Source organism: Sitophilus oryzae, unplaced genomic scaffold (genome assembly GCF_002938485.1).
Source record: "Sitophilus oryzae breed Bouriz unplaced genomic scaffold, Soryzae_2.0 scaffold_1440_pilon_pilon, whole genome shotgun sequence".
Taxonomy (NCBI): Eukaryota; Metazoa; Arthropoda; class Insecta; order Coleoptera; family Curculionidae; genus Sitophilus; species Sitophilus oryzae.
In genome coordinates this window covers 5,301,028-5,317,654 of record NW_022146105.1, presented here as the reverse complement: position 1 = coordinate 5,317,654, position 16,627 = coordinate 5,301,028, and the positions used below count along the sequence as shown (strand labels likewise).

Below are 16,627 nucleotides of genomic sequence, written 5' to 3'. Positions count from 1 at the left end.
TTTTTATTAGTAGAACTCAAATAAAAAAATCTAAACTTATTAAAAAAGAAGAAAAATATGTACTTAATAAGCCTTTTTAAGATATTTTTCTATATACTTTTGTTTGGTTTCTTTACATTTTTTTAATTATTCTTGAGTCGTGAATCAAATTTAAAAATAGACATGTTATTAAGTTGTCTCATATTTACCCCTACATTGTCTCATTATTTACCCCTCCAAAAAAAATAGCTTCGCATGCCAACAGGACTTAAATTAAAGCCTCACACAAAGATTAAACAAATTATGGGGATGATAATATGTCAACAATTATTGTTAAATGTTCCTAACAAACAAACTGACTGAATATAAGCTTTCAGTAGTTTTATTTAAATCTCATTTTTTACCTAAATATGGTTACACCGCTCGACCCTACTTCTATTAAAAGCTTCAGAAGGAAAATAGTATTTTTCGAATTTTTGACAACCAGACTAATTATTAAGTGTTAAGGTAAGAACTGTGTTTTCCTCTTTAATTCTTCAGCTACAGCATGTCCTCGCTTAAAGCATAGTATGAATGATATTAAAATAAAATTATAAAGATATCTACTAAATAATAATTAATTTAAAAGTGACGTTACTTAAAGTTGACTCGAGCATGATAATTTTTTCAACTCCTGTAGAATGCTTGTGTATCAAATTTTTGAATTCTTTTGGCAAGTTGCTTAAATCTGATTTTTTGTATTTCAGGCCCAATGAAACATACAATACTAAATGAGCCGAGAGATTGAAAAAAATATATTTCTTCAAGTTTATTATCGACTTGTAATATGTGCCAAAAAAGTTGGTGTCTCTCTATTATACACTATCGATTTCTCGAACAGGAAAAATGAGGACTAAAGGTTTGAATTTATACATAAAAAGCCCTCTTTACAACACACATACAATCTAAAAATTTTAAGCATATATTTTTGTAAAATGTTTATAATATTTAGCTGCCGTACTACAATCAGAATAGTTAAAAACGTTTAAGCAACGTCTGTTCATTTTATTTTTCTTACCAAGCAATGCAGGAGATTTATTTTATAAATAGCTGAAATTAGGTAAAAGTCTGTGTGATAGGCTGGATGTTTGTGTAGACGAAATTGTGCTGAAATCTGCAACGAATATCATCGAGCCCTTTTTATTAACCGCTTGTCCAATGAATGAATTAAAACAAAATGAAAAATGTACATATATCGTTACAAGGCAGATTTGAGCTCAAGTGTGCAACACGTTTAATACATGTGTACTAATGTTATAAAAGTTCCAAACAATAAAACCACAATTGCTTTTGCAACCAAGCTGAAATTTTCTCTGTACACCAAAATGGCGCTTAGTTAATTGTAAATAAGTGTGGTAATTTCGGGTCTTTTTGACAGCTGACGGAAGACAACGAGTGGTTGACACCAAGTCTTCTAGTATGAATATAAACATACAGGCAATTCATCAAAAAGACCAGGGAATCATTAATTGATATGTGTCATCTTCTGTGTTTGAATACCTTTAGGCCTCAAATTTCCAGTTTATATGTTCTATGTTTAATGGGTCAAATTTGACAAACGTTCCCAAACCTTCGCTGGGACATCATATTTGATAGTTTAGTATAAGAGTTTATATTTGTAAACGACTAAAGTGAGAATTTAAGTTTAATTTCTGAGATGTACAAAACACTAGTAGCATAAATGTCAAGTAGATAGGGTAAATAAATATATATTATACATATATACATATTATATATAAATAAAACAAAAAATATATTATTATATACATGCCCTGGGGTTACAGCGGGTTGTGTAACAAATAAAACACTCAACCTCTCTTGCCCGAAGGATAATATTGTACAGATAATCTAAAAGAAGAAACTGTACATAGACTCATAAATCGGATGCAAGTACTCAAAGCTATCAGAAATTTAGTTTTTGTAAGTGTGTCTTCGTAGATAGAGAGCTTTGAAAATGGAGAGGCAGTGATAAAAGAAATATTATTATCTAACGTGATATTTAGCAATTTTATATGAAGTATTTAGTTGATCACGAGAAAAGTTTTGATACCAGATAGAAATTAATACCGAAAACAAATTAGAACAATTAATTATTATTTTAAAAATTGGCTGGTAAAATAGCGACAAAGGAAACGTGGAAGGGCAGAACCCGAAAAAAATGGCAACTCTGTCAATTAGCTTAGTTATTATCAACGTAAAAATTATCAGAAAAGAATATGAAGGACACCTTCCCGTTTTCAATAAATAATTTAAGGTCTGTACAGAATGGTATGGTTGCGCCAAAAATTTAGCTGTGTAAGTTGATACTTAAGAAGAAAAAAAATTGTATTATGCACGCTTACCCAAACAGCACAATTATATATAACGACTGTATAAATGTTTGTGGAACTGTCACTAAATGTGAACAAAAATATATCACATCTAGTTGTTTTAATTTAAGAAACTAATAATTTTAGGGCTACTATTTATGTTAGTCAAATAAAACAAGAATAAAAAAATATAAGAGCAACTTCATTTTTCTTCATAAAAAGTTTTTAAAAAAATCAACCAAAGCTAAAGTGATATGATACCGTTTATATATGATATAGATTACGTTTAAAATAGCTTTTTTACATGATTGTTTCAAAAAACTATTTGGGTCATTTCATACCCTGTGATTATATCTTCTAAATGTGATGACAAACATAAAAAAAACTTATGCGACCAATCGTTAGGCCATTTAGATAAGGCAAGTGAGATATGAAATGAAAACAAACAAAAAACATTCTAAAATACGATGGTCAAAAAAAAAGTTCTTTTTGCATCATCCAAGTACAACATAACTTTTTTGTTGTCCCTCGTACTTCCTGATCTTAGAAGAAATAAAGCTGAAGGAACCAAAGTATTAGTTTTATTTAACATATCGTTGTTGTTTACGAAACTTTTATATTAAGTTTTTCCTTTCATATTTACCTATAGTATTAAACAGTTTGTTTAAGTATTATTTGTAATATAAATTGTTCTTCAACTAATATATGCAAATATTTTTACCAGCTTTTAAAATAAAATTAGATTACTCTAGGGCGAATTTCATACTTTTATACCAATGAAATACTTCAATATCAAAAACTTTTATTAAGATTAAATTTTAAGTGTCCAGTATTCTTGGACACACTGTAAAAAAAGTTCAAGTTTCTCAGAAATTTTTATTCTTCATAAATGTGATTGATTCTGTCAAGCTCCATAATATAAACTAGTCAATATGGAAGTATTTCGATAATTCATGTAAAAATAATAGATAATATAAATTCGTACAATATACACTTACCAACAGCCAGCAAGCGCGTAGCGGGGAGATCTTCGTCATCTTCTGAGATACTTAATAGTAGCCAATATGCAGCCATTAGTATTCTGAAATATAAAAGAGGAAATATAATTAGTGTATCAAATTAATTAAAAATAATGAATGAAAATGTATGAAGGAATATTTGTGGCAACTTACCATAGTGGACGACTTATTTTAACGGAAAAGATAGCAGTTGCCTCTCATTATTTTTCTATCAAATTAATAAAGTTCACTCCCGAGACCGTCACAACCGCCATTTTATGTCGCGAAACTGTAGGCCTTAACCAGATTCAAGCAGACCCCAAAATCGAGCCCCCCAAGAGCAACTGCGAGACGAAAAGCGCTTGGAGGCGCTCCCGACTCGGACTTTACTTCCATTTCTACTCTCTCATCTACTCTAAACCAGTGAAAACCCCCGATAGAACTCGAAAACCCTTGTCCTACAACCTTTACCCGAAAAGGATTAGAGGCAAATTTGAATTCCGAAAAAGTTGCGGTGCGTTACGTACGCACAAACGTGGAACGACATCGGATTCACTAATTTAAATACTTTAGAAGGCTCTAAACGGATTTTCTACGATAAAAAACTTAATTTTTCAGTAGACGCTATCAAAAAAAAATATGGTGCCGATAAACAAATGAAAAACGGTTAATTATTTGAAGGGTAGTCTTTTAAGACATTTGATTGGCTCTTAATTAGATTGACAGATACCCTAGATGGATCGGCAACCAGACATACGCGAAAGGGTTACAGATTAACGGATTATTTTTTTCGACAATAATACCTGATTAACTTTGTAATTAATTTAATTTAATAGGAATTTACATATATATAATTTATTTATAAAAAAAAATATTTTTTTTAGATAATATATATCATCGTCGAAAATCGAGACATTTAATAATTATTATTGTAGGTTGTCTTAGTACTATAATGGACTTACTTTAAAGGGTATTTTTCTAATACACACAGTAAAATAGGTCAGCTACATCTTCCACACGGTGATATAAAGTATTAATTGAACTGTGTAATTAGAGTTTCAAGAAGGTAAGCCAGCTACCTACCTATAAACTTTGAAAATATTTGCATATATCTTTCTAAAAATATTTTACTGTTTTTAAAACTCTGTTGGTTTTTTATGAATGATTTTGTAAATTTTATATGAAATATTTACTCTATACATATATGTACCTAAGACTTATGATAGCTCTAATAGATTTTTTAACAAACTAGAACACACTGTTAAGTTAGTTAGAGTTAGTTTATTAGTATTTTATGTATTTTGTATATTTATTTATATTTTAGATAAACAGAAAGCAAGATATAGCTACCAAAATATGATGGTGCTAATTTTATAATCATTAGTTCAAGTTTAGTCAGTTTGATTATATGTATGTATTTACCAATTAGTGGCCGTATTTTAAATAGTGGTTACTTCAAAATGCTTCAACTAGTAATTTAAAAATTAATTATCTATAGATTACCTCATCTAGCATAAAAAGAATAGTAGTTTTATTTTGCCAGGCCGATTAATTTTTAAGGTATAATTATTTTATTTCCTTACAATTTTTATTTAATGAGTCAGAACTAATAAGAACTCTAGTAATACATAATATGCGTTCATATTGCAATATATATTGCATAGTGCAATATTAATATACAGAAGATTTCAGAAATAACCTTTGTAACTGTGATTTAGCCCTTTGCATATTTAAGAATGCCCATATCAATTCTTCATGTTTTCAGAACATTCTAACTTTTATGTTTAACAATTTTTCTTCGGAGCCCATAGTTAGAAAGGTGATTTCCTATTCCACCATCGTAAATACCCAAAGTTGTGAATTGGATAATCAGTTGTTTTATATTGATGGTTGCTCTACGTCTTAACATTAAGAAGGCGTGCTTAGGTACGAATTATATAAGTTACATATGTAAAACTTAAAAGATTAATCTATAAATGTAGAAAATGGAATTGAAATAAAAACTTCTAAAAAGCAAAAATAAACTTTTTATTTAAGTATACCTATAACTAAATCAATACCAACTATATGCCATTGTTCTTTAATGGTTTCAGTTCCTCAAATGATGGCCTGTGTGGTATATTCTGAAATAATTCATTTTGAAATTAATACAAAGTAAACTTAGGTAATTGTCCTTACTTCTCTAGTTTGTTCTTAGGCAGATAATGAAGCAATTTGTTCAATATTTATCAGGTACATTTAATGTGAACGCTACAATCCGAAGTATATAGCACAGGACAAGTCTGAAAATAAAGAAACAATAATAAGTAACACCAAAATTAATAATAAAAAACTTTACCTGAAGCAATCTGATTGCTTTATATGTGAATCTTTCATTTTGCTTTCTGGCTTTAGATTTTGAACTGTTCACCCCCAACGAGAAGGCATCACATATGATCACAAGTCACACTTATAATATGATTTACAGACACAAAAACCATCAATATGATGTCTGAATTTCCAGAAAGCTAGTTCTTTCGACTTCCATATCTTTCATTATTCTTAACACATTATTGATGCTAAAGAAAATCCTGCCTACATAAACATAAGAGAAAATATCTAGAGCTTCAGTTACCTAAAGTAAATAATATATATTAAAGTAATATTATCTTACAAACACAAGAAAAATATATAATGGAAGACTTACCGAAGTGTCACAAATATTTTCAGATTTAATTGTTGCAAGATTGGTTGCAAGACTCCTTTGAGAGAAGATTTGATCTCTATCTGTTAGCCTACCTACAAAATTAATTGTTTCATCGTGCTGGTTAAATTCTGCCATAGTTTTAATAAACTTCTAAATTATAATTCTAAACAGCGTTTAGAATTATATATTTTATTTAATTAATTTTAGTAATTTAGAATTACATATCAATAAAGCATAATTTAAAGATTTTAAAGGTTAAAAATGTATTTTGATTTTGCTCAATGATTTTGCTGTTTTGTATTCAAAAATAAATAATGAGTATGTTTAGTTGCATATCCACCACAATAAATTTTTATTTTTATAGGTATAGGCTGTTCCATAGGATATGTTTTTTCTTAAACTAAAGCTCAGAGATATAGAGTAGCTAAAACTGGTTGAATTTTATTTTATATTAATTTAAACAAAAAAAAAACTAATAAAAAACCATACCGTATAAAATTACAGACTAAAATAGGGTAGTAGCATTTTACATTTTGATGTTTGTTTTACAATTTATATTTTTAAGTGATTAATAAGAAAACGATGTTGAATTTTATAGATTTTAATAAACAAATTTTATAAAATGTTAGTTAGATTTAGTTCCTGTTATTTCTTTACAGTTGTATTTCCAAATGTTGTCGTTTGGACTGAGTCAGAAGTGGATGTTGATAATGAAGAAGCTACAGTAGTTGAGTTTTCTAATTCAATATTCGACTGAATAGTTGTAGATTCCGTAGTTCCTGCCTTTATCATAATTGTATTGTTTTTTGTCGTGGTGGTTTCTAAATTTAGACTTCTTGATTGTTTAGTATCAGTTATTCGAGGTTCTGCGTAAAAACGAAATACCTAAAAATACAAAACACATAACCACATGAGTGAATATCTATCTAAATAACTTTCTTATATTAAAAACTTACGTTAGATAATGGCTGAGGATTTTCTATGAGTGATTTTATTAGTGGAGCTAAAGAAGAATAAATATCTCCTTGTTTTTTGTGGTTATTTTCTGTTGGATCATTTAAAATGCCGTTCAGTCTTTGTTCTATTTGAGGAACTTCTGAACTTATGCTATCTGAAGCTACAGTTATATATTCTTTAGAATTCTGGGGGCTTTCTTGAAGTAATGGAGGACCTGAAATATATTTAACAATTAATTTTTAATTAATTTTACATTTTTGTTATTTTAAATACCGCTGAAAAATACTACAGCAGAACTAGCACCATCATCAAATTTCGTATGATACCCATAGCCTCTATATGTATCAGTGGGAATTGATAAAGATTTTGGTAACTGAAAAGTCTTCTCAACTAAGTTTAAATTTACTTCATTTCTAGTAAAATGAGGTACAGAATCACTTAGATTCGAATGATCAGCTTCATTTCCATTTAATTTGACTATATTTTGAAGACTACTAATTTGTTGTGGAATATCGTAAGCCAACAATGGGGGCTGATAAAAATTGTACGGTATAACATTAGGAAAAGTTGTAGGAAATGAATAACTTTGAGGGATATATGTTTGAGGCAAAGAAGTGTAAAACTCTTGAATGGGGTGTTGTGCGCCTACTTGATGGACCCAGTAAACGCATACTACCTAAAAAAAAGCGATTATATAAAAAATGCTGAATTATTTTTAAAAACATTAAAATGCATATTTCGTCTCTATTGTAAAAAGAAATCCATTACACCCACGATGCTCGTAAAAGTTTATTAAAGAAGTACCAAGGCGTATGCTCTAGTTTTGTTAATGTAAGTGATCAGAAAATAAGACATGAAATTCTGGTAGCTTGACATTTTCATATGCCAAGGTGCTTTACCAAAAATTTCGCGGTCATCGACTTTTGTTATTAGTTCATCTTGTTTCTTGATGCATTATTTTATTGAGCGTTACGTTAATGTAGTACTTACTGCAGGACTTTGGGCTAAACCCAATAAGTCATGAACAGTGAATTATTTTATAATTAAAAAAAAATTCAGTAAACCGCGCGTTTGTAAAAATATATGAATTAAATTATGTTTTATATCTGTTAATGTATGAATGTTGAATGTGATTATAACACTTTAAAATATTATAAATTGATGAGAAAAAGCTGAAAATTACGGAGATTATTTAATTTTATATATTTTTACTGAAACATGTAATGTTAATAGTTTAAAGACAGAGGGTCCGGAAGAGACATCAGAATGGCTAGAAACAAATATTAAAAAAGACCAAAAAAAATCTGAAAAATTATAGAAACTGTGTAAAATTTTATTCACTTTATTGATGTCGAATTATTTCAGATTTAAACACTTTTAAACAATTTTTTTAGCAATTATTTCATACATTGATTATTTTAATAATAAAATGTGAGATTAAAAAACAGTTATTTATAAATATACTGATAACTTACCAGGATGAAGCCTTTCATATTTAAATTACGTGAAATAATCTTGAATGAAATAGAGTTTGATGGTACAGCAAAGAGAACAACACAAGAACTGGATTGGTAGGTGCCCGCCCAATGAAGTAACCGACCGGCGGTTTAAATTCTTCGATTTATAGTGCCTCGAAAGTTGGTTTAACCCTGATTGCCTTAAAAAACAATTAACTACACCTCACCTCTCCAGAAATGCTCTCTTTTGTCTTTAGCTCCACCCAAAAATAAAACACTTGACTATTTTCATAGATAACTTTTTTCTATTAAAAATAAATTATTAATGCATTCTCAACATGATAGGCTTAGTGTGTCTATGTATAAAACATACAATTCTGCAAATTCTATATCACAAAAAGAAGAAATAAACTATATTAATCAGACTGTACGTCGTGATCAGACACGAGGTACAAGAACTGGAAGGCAATTGCTAATAAGGTAATTCCAAGTAAATCCCCGACGGAAGTCAGATACGGTATAGCTGAGTTGTCTGGATCTATCTTCTTTTTCCACATCCAGTGAATTAGAATGTAAGCCACATAGAGTAACGTAGCTACTTGTATGATGGCTGCCAACAGATACACGACGACAAACAAGGAACTGAGCGAGGTATCTCCGTCCTTTAAATAGTCAATTGTGTAGATGAATATGAGGTGTCCAGGAATGACCATCGCCATCAAAATCCTAGTGGTGCGAGCGTGACCGTCCTTTCCACAAAAGCCCGTCATGGGGGAAATGAAAATTTTCCTGTCATCTTCATCGTCGTTTTCCGAATTTAATTCGCCTAATTCGGCTTCTTTGTGAAGGGCTGTTGATATTCTGCTGGCTTGCACGGCTACTAAATTACCTCCCACACCGTTTATTACCGGTGAAAATACGGCTATCCCTTCAAATCTGGAAACCATGAAGTCCAGAATCAACCCTCCCATCGAGCTGATGAACATTGCTCCCACTACGGGAGTCCAACCGTGAAAAAGAACTTCTCTTGTCAAAGGATTTCGTTTGGCTATCCAAACCCATAGCGGGATGAGCATGATATACATAGCAATTATTAGGGGTGCTAGCCAGTCTTGCTCACCTTAAAAGAATCCATAATATAGGACATATTAGTTAAATAACTGAGTATTACTTACCAATTGATTCGTATAAAAACGTGGATGCCAAGGAAAGTAAGGTCAATGAAGTCAAGTCGCCCAGACTAGCTGCAATAGGCGTGGCAACATTATCTGGATTGATATGGCAATATCTGGAACATATTATTACGCCTGCTGTAATGAGTCCTAGGATAAAACTGGCAATTGACACTGTCACTAAACTGCTGGCGCATAGAATATAAGCATGGTCTAGTTCTACTTCGTTGCTTTTAATGCCACCCATCACAATCGCAACCAAAGCTCCAAGGAAGCCTACAACGATGGCCTGACACTGAATAAGAGTCAAATTGCCAACGATAATACTGATTTTTTGTTTGGTTGTGTCCATATGGCCTAGATTGGCTTGCGTAGACAACCTGGACGATAGGGTCATTTCTATATTGCCTTTTAATCCTAGGAGAGCTGGTATAAGAATCACTAATTCTGTTATTTCTTCAAAAACTGGCCAATGCTAAAAGACACGTTATCATAAGTAAAATACACTCAGATGCAAAGAAAACGCAACGGAGACATTTTTGGTCAAATTTCTTAAAGTGTTATATTTTTGATATTTTTAGCCCTATTTTCATGAATTTTTTAGCAAGCTGTATATAATTATATCAACTTTAATTCGTAAACTCAGTTTTTTACAAATAACAAAAATATAACACTTTAAAAATTCGATGTACTTAAACAGCCGTTAAACGGTAGCCTACTAAAATGCCGTTAATAGATATTGTGACGTCGTTCATGTCGGCGGAAAGTAATGCCTACCTATAAGCATTTTGCAAGAGCACCTGTGGCTCCTTGGCTGAGGCTATCGCTTCGTGAGCGCATGGTCCGTGGTTCAATTCTCACGCCGACCAAGATTTTTTATATTTTTTTTGCTTATAGCGTGATCTTATTGCATTGGTTTCACACTTTTTGGTTGGATTGGTTTAGTTATTTGGCGGGTTGGTTAGCGTGGTTATTTGGAGGGTGTTAATTCATTGGTTAGTTGGTTATTTGGTGGGGTTGGTTGGTTTTTACTAATTTATATTTGTTTTTTATATATTTTTATCAGTGTCGAGGTTAGTTGCGTTGGTTAAGTTGGTTATTTGGTGGGGTGGATAACGTTAGTTCTTATAAAATTCCTATATTTCATAAAGCCCGTCAAGTGCGTCACATCAACGACGTCATATCTATTAACGGCATTTTAGTAAGCTGCCGTTTAACGGTAGTTTAAGTACAGCCTTAAAAATTTGACCAAAAATTTCTCCGTTGCGTTTTTTTTGCATCTGGGGTGACAACTTGAAAACGAACAGTACTTAGTATTACCTCTACCGATGATAGTATGAAAATTTGGCGAATTACCTCAATTTACATATCAAGGGGGACAATTTTTGAGGCATTTGTTGTCGTGTTACTTTCAACCTTTTGACCCTCAGGGCACCTATCCCTAAAATTTTAAATGGCAACCCCTATTTCTTTTACCATTTTTGTGTTCCTTATAAAATTCTCAAAAAAATAATGCAGTTTATGTAGAATTCTATAAGAAACACAAAAATGGTAAAAGAAATAGGGGTTGCTATTTAAAATTTTAGGGGTAGGTGCCCTGGGGGTCAAGGGGTTGAAAGTAATACGACAACAAATGCCTCAAAAATTGTCGCCCTTGATATATAAATTGACGTGTTTCATACTATCATCGGTAGAGGCAATATTAAATACTGTTCGTTTTCAAATTGTCACCCTGTATACCTTAATAGTAGGTTTATTTAATAATATATATATATACAGGGTGGTCCGAACTGTATTCCGGAAACTGCGGCAGCATATTCTGCAGATAAAAATAAGTAAAATAGTTCATATAAATGTATGTCCTAAAATGCTTACTTTCGGAGATACAGGGTGTAGAAGCTTCATTTTTATTTCGATTTTTTCTAAATAATTTCTGAAATAACGTCAATATCTGTATGAAAATTGGTATCTGGGAGTTTTATGATACGAGAAATTTGATTTTGATGTCAAAATGACTCCTATTTGTAGGGGGCGCCACCTACATGCGTTTTGACTGTTTTGAAGAGTAATAACTTTTCGACGGTACCTGTATAAAACTACTGACTAAAAAAATATCCATTTCCATGACTTTTTACGTAAAAAATGTCTCTTGGTAAAAATAGCTACAGGCAACCGTTCTCAAGATATTTAAAATGGAAGTAGTCAATACACGTCATTATTGACAAAAAATAAGTACACGAGTGTAGAGTTATTTGACTGAAATAATAAATTTTTATTTTTTTAAATTAATCATAATTTTTTCTGTGAAAAAATGATGACTAAACAGTTTCTGTTGAACTTTTGGCACAAAAAGATTTCAAATTTAAGAATTCAGTCTAATAACTATTTGGTCAACATGTTTAATTTGTCAATGATGACAGGTATTGATAATTTCAATTTCAAATACCTCGAGAACCATTACTCGTAGCGATTTTTACCAAGAGACCTTTTTTATGTAAAAAAAAGTTGTAAATGTATATTTTTCTACTCCGTAGTTTTATACAGGTATGGATGAAAAGTTATTACTCTTCAAACCAGTTAAAGCCCTTGTTTATAACATAATCAAGGGTTAAAGCATATGTAGGTGGCGCCCTCTACAAGTAGGAGTCATATTGACATGAAAATCAAATTTCTCATGTCCAAAAACTCCCAGACACCAATTTTCATCCCAATATTGACGTTATCCCAAGCAGCATTTGGACGTCGGGACAACGTTGTGTCACGCGACCAAACGTCGGGGCGCGACGTCGGCACAACCTCGTGCCAACCCTAGTCTGCACTAGTTTGGAGAATAATTTTTAGGTCGAAACGACGTTGGATACCGACGTTGGCTAGCAGCCTAATTTAGTACAAACTGCAACTTTGTTTAAAATCCTAATTCACAGAAATACAAAACTATAATAATATGGCGTCTAAGTCGCGTTTTATCCTAAATTGGGATCATTATAGTAAAAATATTATTTTTATGATTTAGTTAGAGACATATGTCAGATGGCAGTGAAGGAAAACAAAACAAAAGTATTTAAGTGTGGAGGATGTTTGAAGATCATAATTATTGAAACACTTTAACCGACTCTGTAACTCGTTACCCAAGGCAAAAAGTTAAACGCAAACAACTTTATTGATAAATGTATTGTTCCTACTTTTGAAAAATACCAATGGGCCTTAAAATTAAAGAAGTTTTAAAATTTTTCTTGAATTTTTTTTTAGTAAAATGAGAATAATTTATTCGCAGTCGAAAAATTGTTTCCGCGTGTTTTTAGGGTCAAATATTTCAAGTAAACGTATTCAAAAAGCAGGAATTGATATTTTAGGAACGAAACATTTTCTTATTTAACAACATGGCGGCTTTCACTTTGTTGTTTTGGAGATTAAGATGGAGTAGTTCGAGTAGTCGCATACTGGACTAATAAAGTCGCAGTTCGGCCTTAACAGGTAGTATACTAGTCGCAAGATTGCCTAATTTAGTCATCCTAGAGTCTAGCTTGTGCCGCCCTCTATAATCTAAATAAACGAGGGAGTGGATAAACTATCGGTAATATATGTCGATGTATATTTAAATTTAGTTTTATATGTACCTTTCTTATGTCCCATTTTAATTAAGGTTTTTTTATAAAAACAAAAACATTTGCAAAAAGGTAGTGACTCGACGTCCTACCAACGTAAGAATAAGGAAATCTAAACAACGTTGGAATTAGTAAAACAGACGACGTTTGCATAACGTTGGAATAGGTCCTGAAACTGACGTCGGAAAACTCTATATTGTCCAACGTTGTAACTACGTTGTCCGAATCACCTAAAGATCACTTAAGCAAAAATGGTTACAAGACAACGTTTATTCGACGTCGCAGAAGCTTCTACTTTGCTGTAGTACTAGTCCAACGTCGGCACAACGTTATAAAAACGTTTAAATTTATTTTAATATCTAAGGTAGGGAGCTAACTATTTTTTGTAACTAATCCAACGTTGTGTTTAGTAAACATGTGGTCGCAAGTCGTGAAAATGCTACTTGGGACCCAATATTACACGTTAATGAAATTTCTACACCCTGTATCTCCGAAACTAAGCATTTTAGGACATACATTTATACGAACTTTTTTACTTAATTTAATCTGCAGAATATGCTACCGAAGTTTCCGGAATACAATTCGGACCACCCTGTATACGAATACTTACTTGGATTTTGTCTAAAACCAAGCCAGCCATTACCATACCAAATCCTGCAATCAGGAATGGTATAAAGACTTGAATAGTGATAGAAAAGTAAGTTTCCTTGATTTCATCGTCGTTGCATACTTTTGCTTGTGCCACAATATCAGGAAGCTTGCCATTGTCATTTTCGTTATTGTCTTCTGATACCACAGTTGTGATGGCATTTAACATTTCTATTGCAGTGTGGGTGGCGTTAAGTTCCGCGTCTTTTTCTGGTGCCTGTAGGTGATTGGAACCCTCCATTTTTTCTCCATTGCTTTCCTTGCTAAAAAATACAACAGCAAACTGTCAGCAAGAAATTAAATTTTATTTTCTACTACATTTCAATGTTAAATTTTTTTATTATATATTTATACCTGCTACACTTAATCTAAACGTTTACAATTTTGTTGAAATATAAAATAACAAACTCGAAAGACTGAATAAGGCAATATTTACAATATTATTATATGTTTATTTAAAATTAACATCGATGAAACTGTGTTTGTTTCGATAGGTATAGCACAGTAAAATATTTCAACTTAGGCAATAACTTAAATTTAATGATCACTTAATCATCTAAGACTTTGTTAGTAATATAAAACAAAATATAACAAAATCATATTCACAAAGATAACAGAAATATGTTTGAAGGGTATTATAAAGTAAGGTACAGGTACAATGGTACAAAACATTTCAGATAAATATTGTAAACGCATAAATAGAATTATATAAACATACCTTTAAAAAAAATGTTTAAATTTGGATCTTGTGCCTGTTAAGTGCACTAAATAAAAAATAGGGCTATTTAGCCATAAAGGCTTTCAAACGTTGTTTGCTGAACTACATCATTTATTATACTAAAAACTGTCTAGACTTTTCATCGCCCTGAATCGATCAATTTTTACAGACATGTGCTTTAGAGACCCTTCAGCAGAACGGAATTTTTTTTATTAAACAATTACAAATTATATGATATTACTGTATAGACGTTATAATACGTGTAGAAGCGCTGTTTAATAATTTTCTTTGATATACGGCTTTATAATGAGGAAAAAACTGTTAATGCAAAGGAACAATTTTCAGTTGAGATGTTTAAATTACGAAAATCATCCTAATTGATGATTACTACGAATTTGAACGATTATTTTTTGTGGTGTTTCTATAGTCATGTCCTGCCTTCTTTCAGAAAAATTCAAGGTTTTGGCAGTTCTAAATTAGTATTATAAGATCATTTTAGGAAATGTTCTATTTCCTTTGGAGCGAGTTTTGGCACCGAAATTTTTCTCTGCCCACTTTATAAAAATTATTTTTTTATTTTCACAGTTTGTAATTACATACCTTAGTTTAGACTTTCTTATAGACATTTACAGACAACTTTGGTGCGTAAAATTTTTGCTATTCATTTATACCAATAGATGTAATAAAAAAATAACAACTCTCGCGATTTAAAATATTTTATCAACACTGCAAAAACAATTAAAATGATACACAAACAATTACGAAAATATTTACATATATTATTATTAAAACAAATTAATCCACGTCTAAGGGGTTAATGATTTAAAAAAAAACTCAGTTTCAACCTTAGGGCGGTTAAAATTTAAATGATTATCTATTCAGGGAAGATTCAGATCACATGCCTGTATCTTGTGTAGATAATATTAAATGTAAGATGTTTTTAGTTTAGTTTCTGAGTCTTAAAAACCTAGTCCTACCCTGTGTCCATCTGAGCATATCTTCAATCCTTGGTGGAGGAATCATGTTAGAAAAGCTGCTGAGCTTTCGTGGCTATACATTTAAAAATGGGCACAGCACCTGACGTAGTAAAAAAGGACGCACAAGAGCACACACCTGTTGATTTGCAAAAAAATATATCTAGATATGTCGAATTGTAAGAAGTTTGTTCAGTTTGCGAAGATTTTTACACCTTTCAATTGAATGTCTTATTTTAGACTAGTTAGTGCGCAATTGTCCTGCAATAGCCTACAAGTTATTATGGCCCATTATGTTATTACGCCCTCAAATGCTTTAAATGCGTAAAAATGGCCCATGAATTTGCTATGAGCCATAGGCCTTGAGATATTATTTATGTAACTTTGGCTATCCGAATCTTAGACGAGCTTCTTACTAATGTCTTGTACAACAAGAATAATTAATACATTTGAGAGGAGAACACTCAAATTACTTGCATTTTGTTATAATAAATAAAGCTTTGAAATATTTATAGAACAATAGAAGTTAATTTGACTTAAGTTATCATTAGAAACGGATTTGGGTCAGTTAGGAAAATTAGGTGACCATAGTTTTATTACATAATAGCTGACAAGTGGTGGCTTTAAATCATTATAAGTGGAGGTATACTCTTCAATCATATCAGTGTGCAAATAATATTCTCCTTTTGTTATTTCAAACAGCCACAACTAACGAAAAGAATAAATATTATTTGCATTAAACCCTTTACTTGTCTAATTTTTTAATAAAAATTATTAAAAAAAATAAAATTAAAAAACTAAATACTATATAAAAAAAATTTCAACAATTTTATATCCAACACATTTCAAGTGCTATTCAGCTTTGTTTAATATGGGAAACACATATAATATTTTTAAAAGAAGTAGCATTTTTTTCATCCGTCAGCAGCTAAGAACAATTTTTTAATTTATTTTTGAAATTTAAAAAAAATTAAAGGCACCTTCACCATTTTGCCAAGAAAAAAATTTTGCCAGCATTTTTAATTTTTATGGCTATACAAATTGATAATAATAATCTTATAATAAGTTTAATTATATTATTAAAT

At 31.1% G+C, this 16,627-nt stretch overlaps 3 protein-coding genes and 1 long non-coding RNA gene across 16 annotated transcripts in view; 1 reads left to right on the top strand and 3 right to left on the bottom strand.

Moving 5' to 3' along the window:
• The window catches only part of LOC115876912 (nucleolysin TIA-1), a 57,772-nt gene extending 52,433 nt beyond the window's left edge, over window positions 1-5,339 (top strand). For 2 of the 8 annotated variants that reach the window (XM_030892961.1, XM_030892959.1), the window contains exon 9: window positions 1,397-5,339. In XM_030892961.1, the coding sequence (XP_030748821.1) occupies window positions 1,397-1,441 (45 nt within the window). In that variant the 3' untranslated portion in view covers window positions 1,442-5,339. Of the gene's footprint in view, window positions 1-725 lie in introns of all 8 variants that reach the window. The other 6 variants (XR_004049225.1, XR_004049222.1, XR_004049223.1 and 3 more) reach the window with 6 other exon arrangements.
• On the bottom strand, window positions 5,337-6,268 carry LOC115876913. 2 transcript variants are annotated; one of them, XR_004049227.1, is made up of 4 exons: window positions 6,012-6,268; window positions 5,664-5,939; window positions 5,504-5,607; window positions 5,337-5,448 (listed from the first exon to the last, which is right to left on the bottom strand). It is a non-coding gene; the product is annotated as an uncharacterized LOC115876913 (long non-coding RNA). The 2 variants fall into 2 exon arrangements; XR_004049228.1 differs by having other exon boundaries at window positions 5,664-5,899.
• A 328-nt stretch (window positions 6,269-6,596) lies between these two features.
• On the bottom strand, window positions 6,597-8,587 carry LOC115876910. The gene is made up of 4 exons (XM_030892958.1): window positions 8,444-8,587; window positions 7,242-7,644; window positions 6,968-7,182; window positions 6,597-6,896 (listed from the first exon to the last, which is right to left on the bottom strand). The coding sequence occupies exons 1-4, from the start codon at window positions 8,459-8,461 to the stop codon at window positions 6,657-6,659; spliced, it is 876 nt and encodes a 291-aa protein (XP_030748818.1). The 5' UTR covers window positions 8,462-8,587; the 3' UTR covers window positions 6,597-6,656.
• Window positions 8,588-8,710: 123 nt separating this feature from the next.
• LOC115876909 (solute carrier family 41 member 1-like) lies at window positions 8,711-15,785 on the bottom strand. Of its 5 annotated transcripts, none has more exons than XM_030892954.1 (4): window positions 15,546-15,785; window positions 13,813-14,113; window positions 9,601-10,072; window positions 8,711-9,545 (listed from the first exon to the last, which is right to left on the bottom strand). In XM_030892954.1, the coding sequence occupies exons 1-4, from the start codon at window positions 15,554-15,556 to the stop codon at window positions 8,842-8,844; spliced, it is 1,488 nt and encodes a 495-aa protein (XP_030748814.1). In that variant the 5' UTR covers window positions 15,557-15,785; the 3' UTR covers window positions 8,711-8,841. The 5 variants fall into 5 exon arrangements, with proteins under 5 accessions (XP_030748814.1, XP_030748813.1, XP_030748815.1 ...); XM_030892953.1 differs by lacking the exon at window positions 15,546-15,785 and adding an exon at window positions 15,169-15,231; XM_030892955.1 differs by lacking the exon at window positions 15,546-15,785 and adding an exon at window positions 14,569-14,717.
• Between the last annotated feature and the right edge of the window lie 842 nt (window positions 15,786-16,627).

Excerpts from the sequence above, each read along its gene's own strand:
- LOC115876910 (XM_030892958.1), bottom strand. Across the intron at positions 7,183-7,241 it reads TGCTGTAGTATTTTTCAGCG|GTCCTCCATTACTTCAAGAA; the intron begins GTATTTAAAATA and ends AATATATTTCAG. Across the intron at positions 6,897-6,967 it reads ATCCTCAGCCATTATCTAAC|GTATTTCGTTTTTACGCAGA; the intron begins GTAAGTTTTTAA and ends TTGTATTTTTAG.
- LOC115876909 (XM_030892953.1), bottom strand. The coding sequence starts at position 15,194 with ATGTCTATAAGAAAGTCTAAACTAAG. Across the intron at positions 10,073-13,812 it reads TGGTTTTAGACAAAATCCAA|CATTGGCCAGTTTTTGAAGA; the intron begins GTAAGTATTCGT and ends CGTGTCTTTTAG. Across the intron at positions 9,546-9,600 it reads GTTTTTATACGAATCAATTG|GTGAGCAAGACTGGCTAGCA; the intron begins GTAAGTAATACT and ends GATTCTTTTAAG.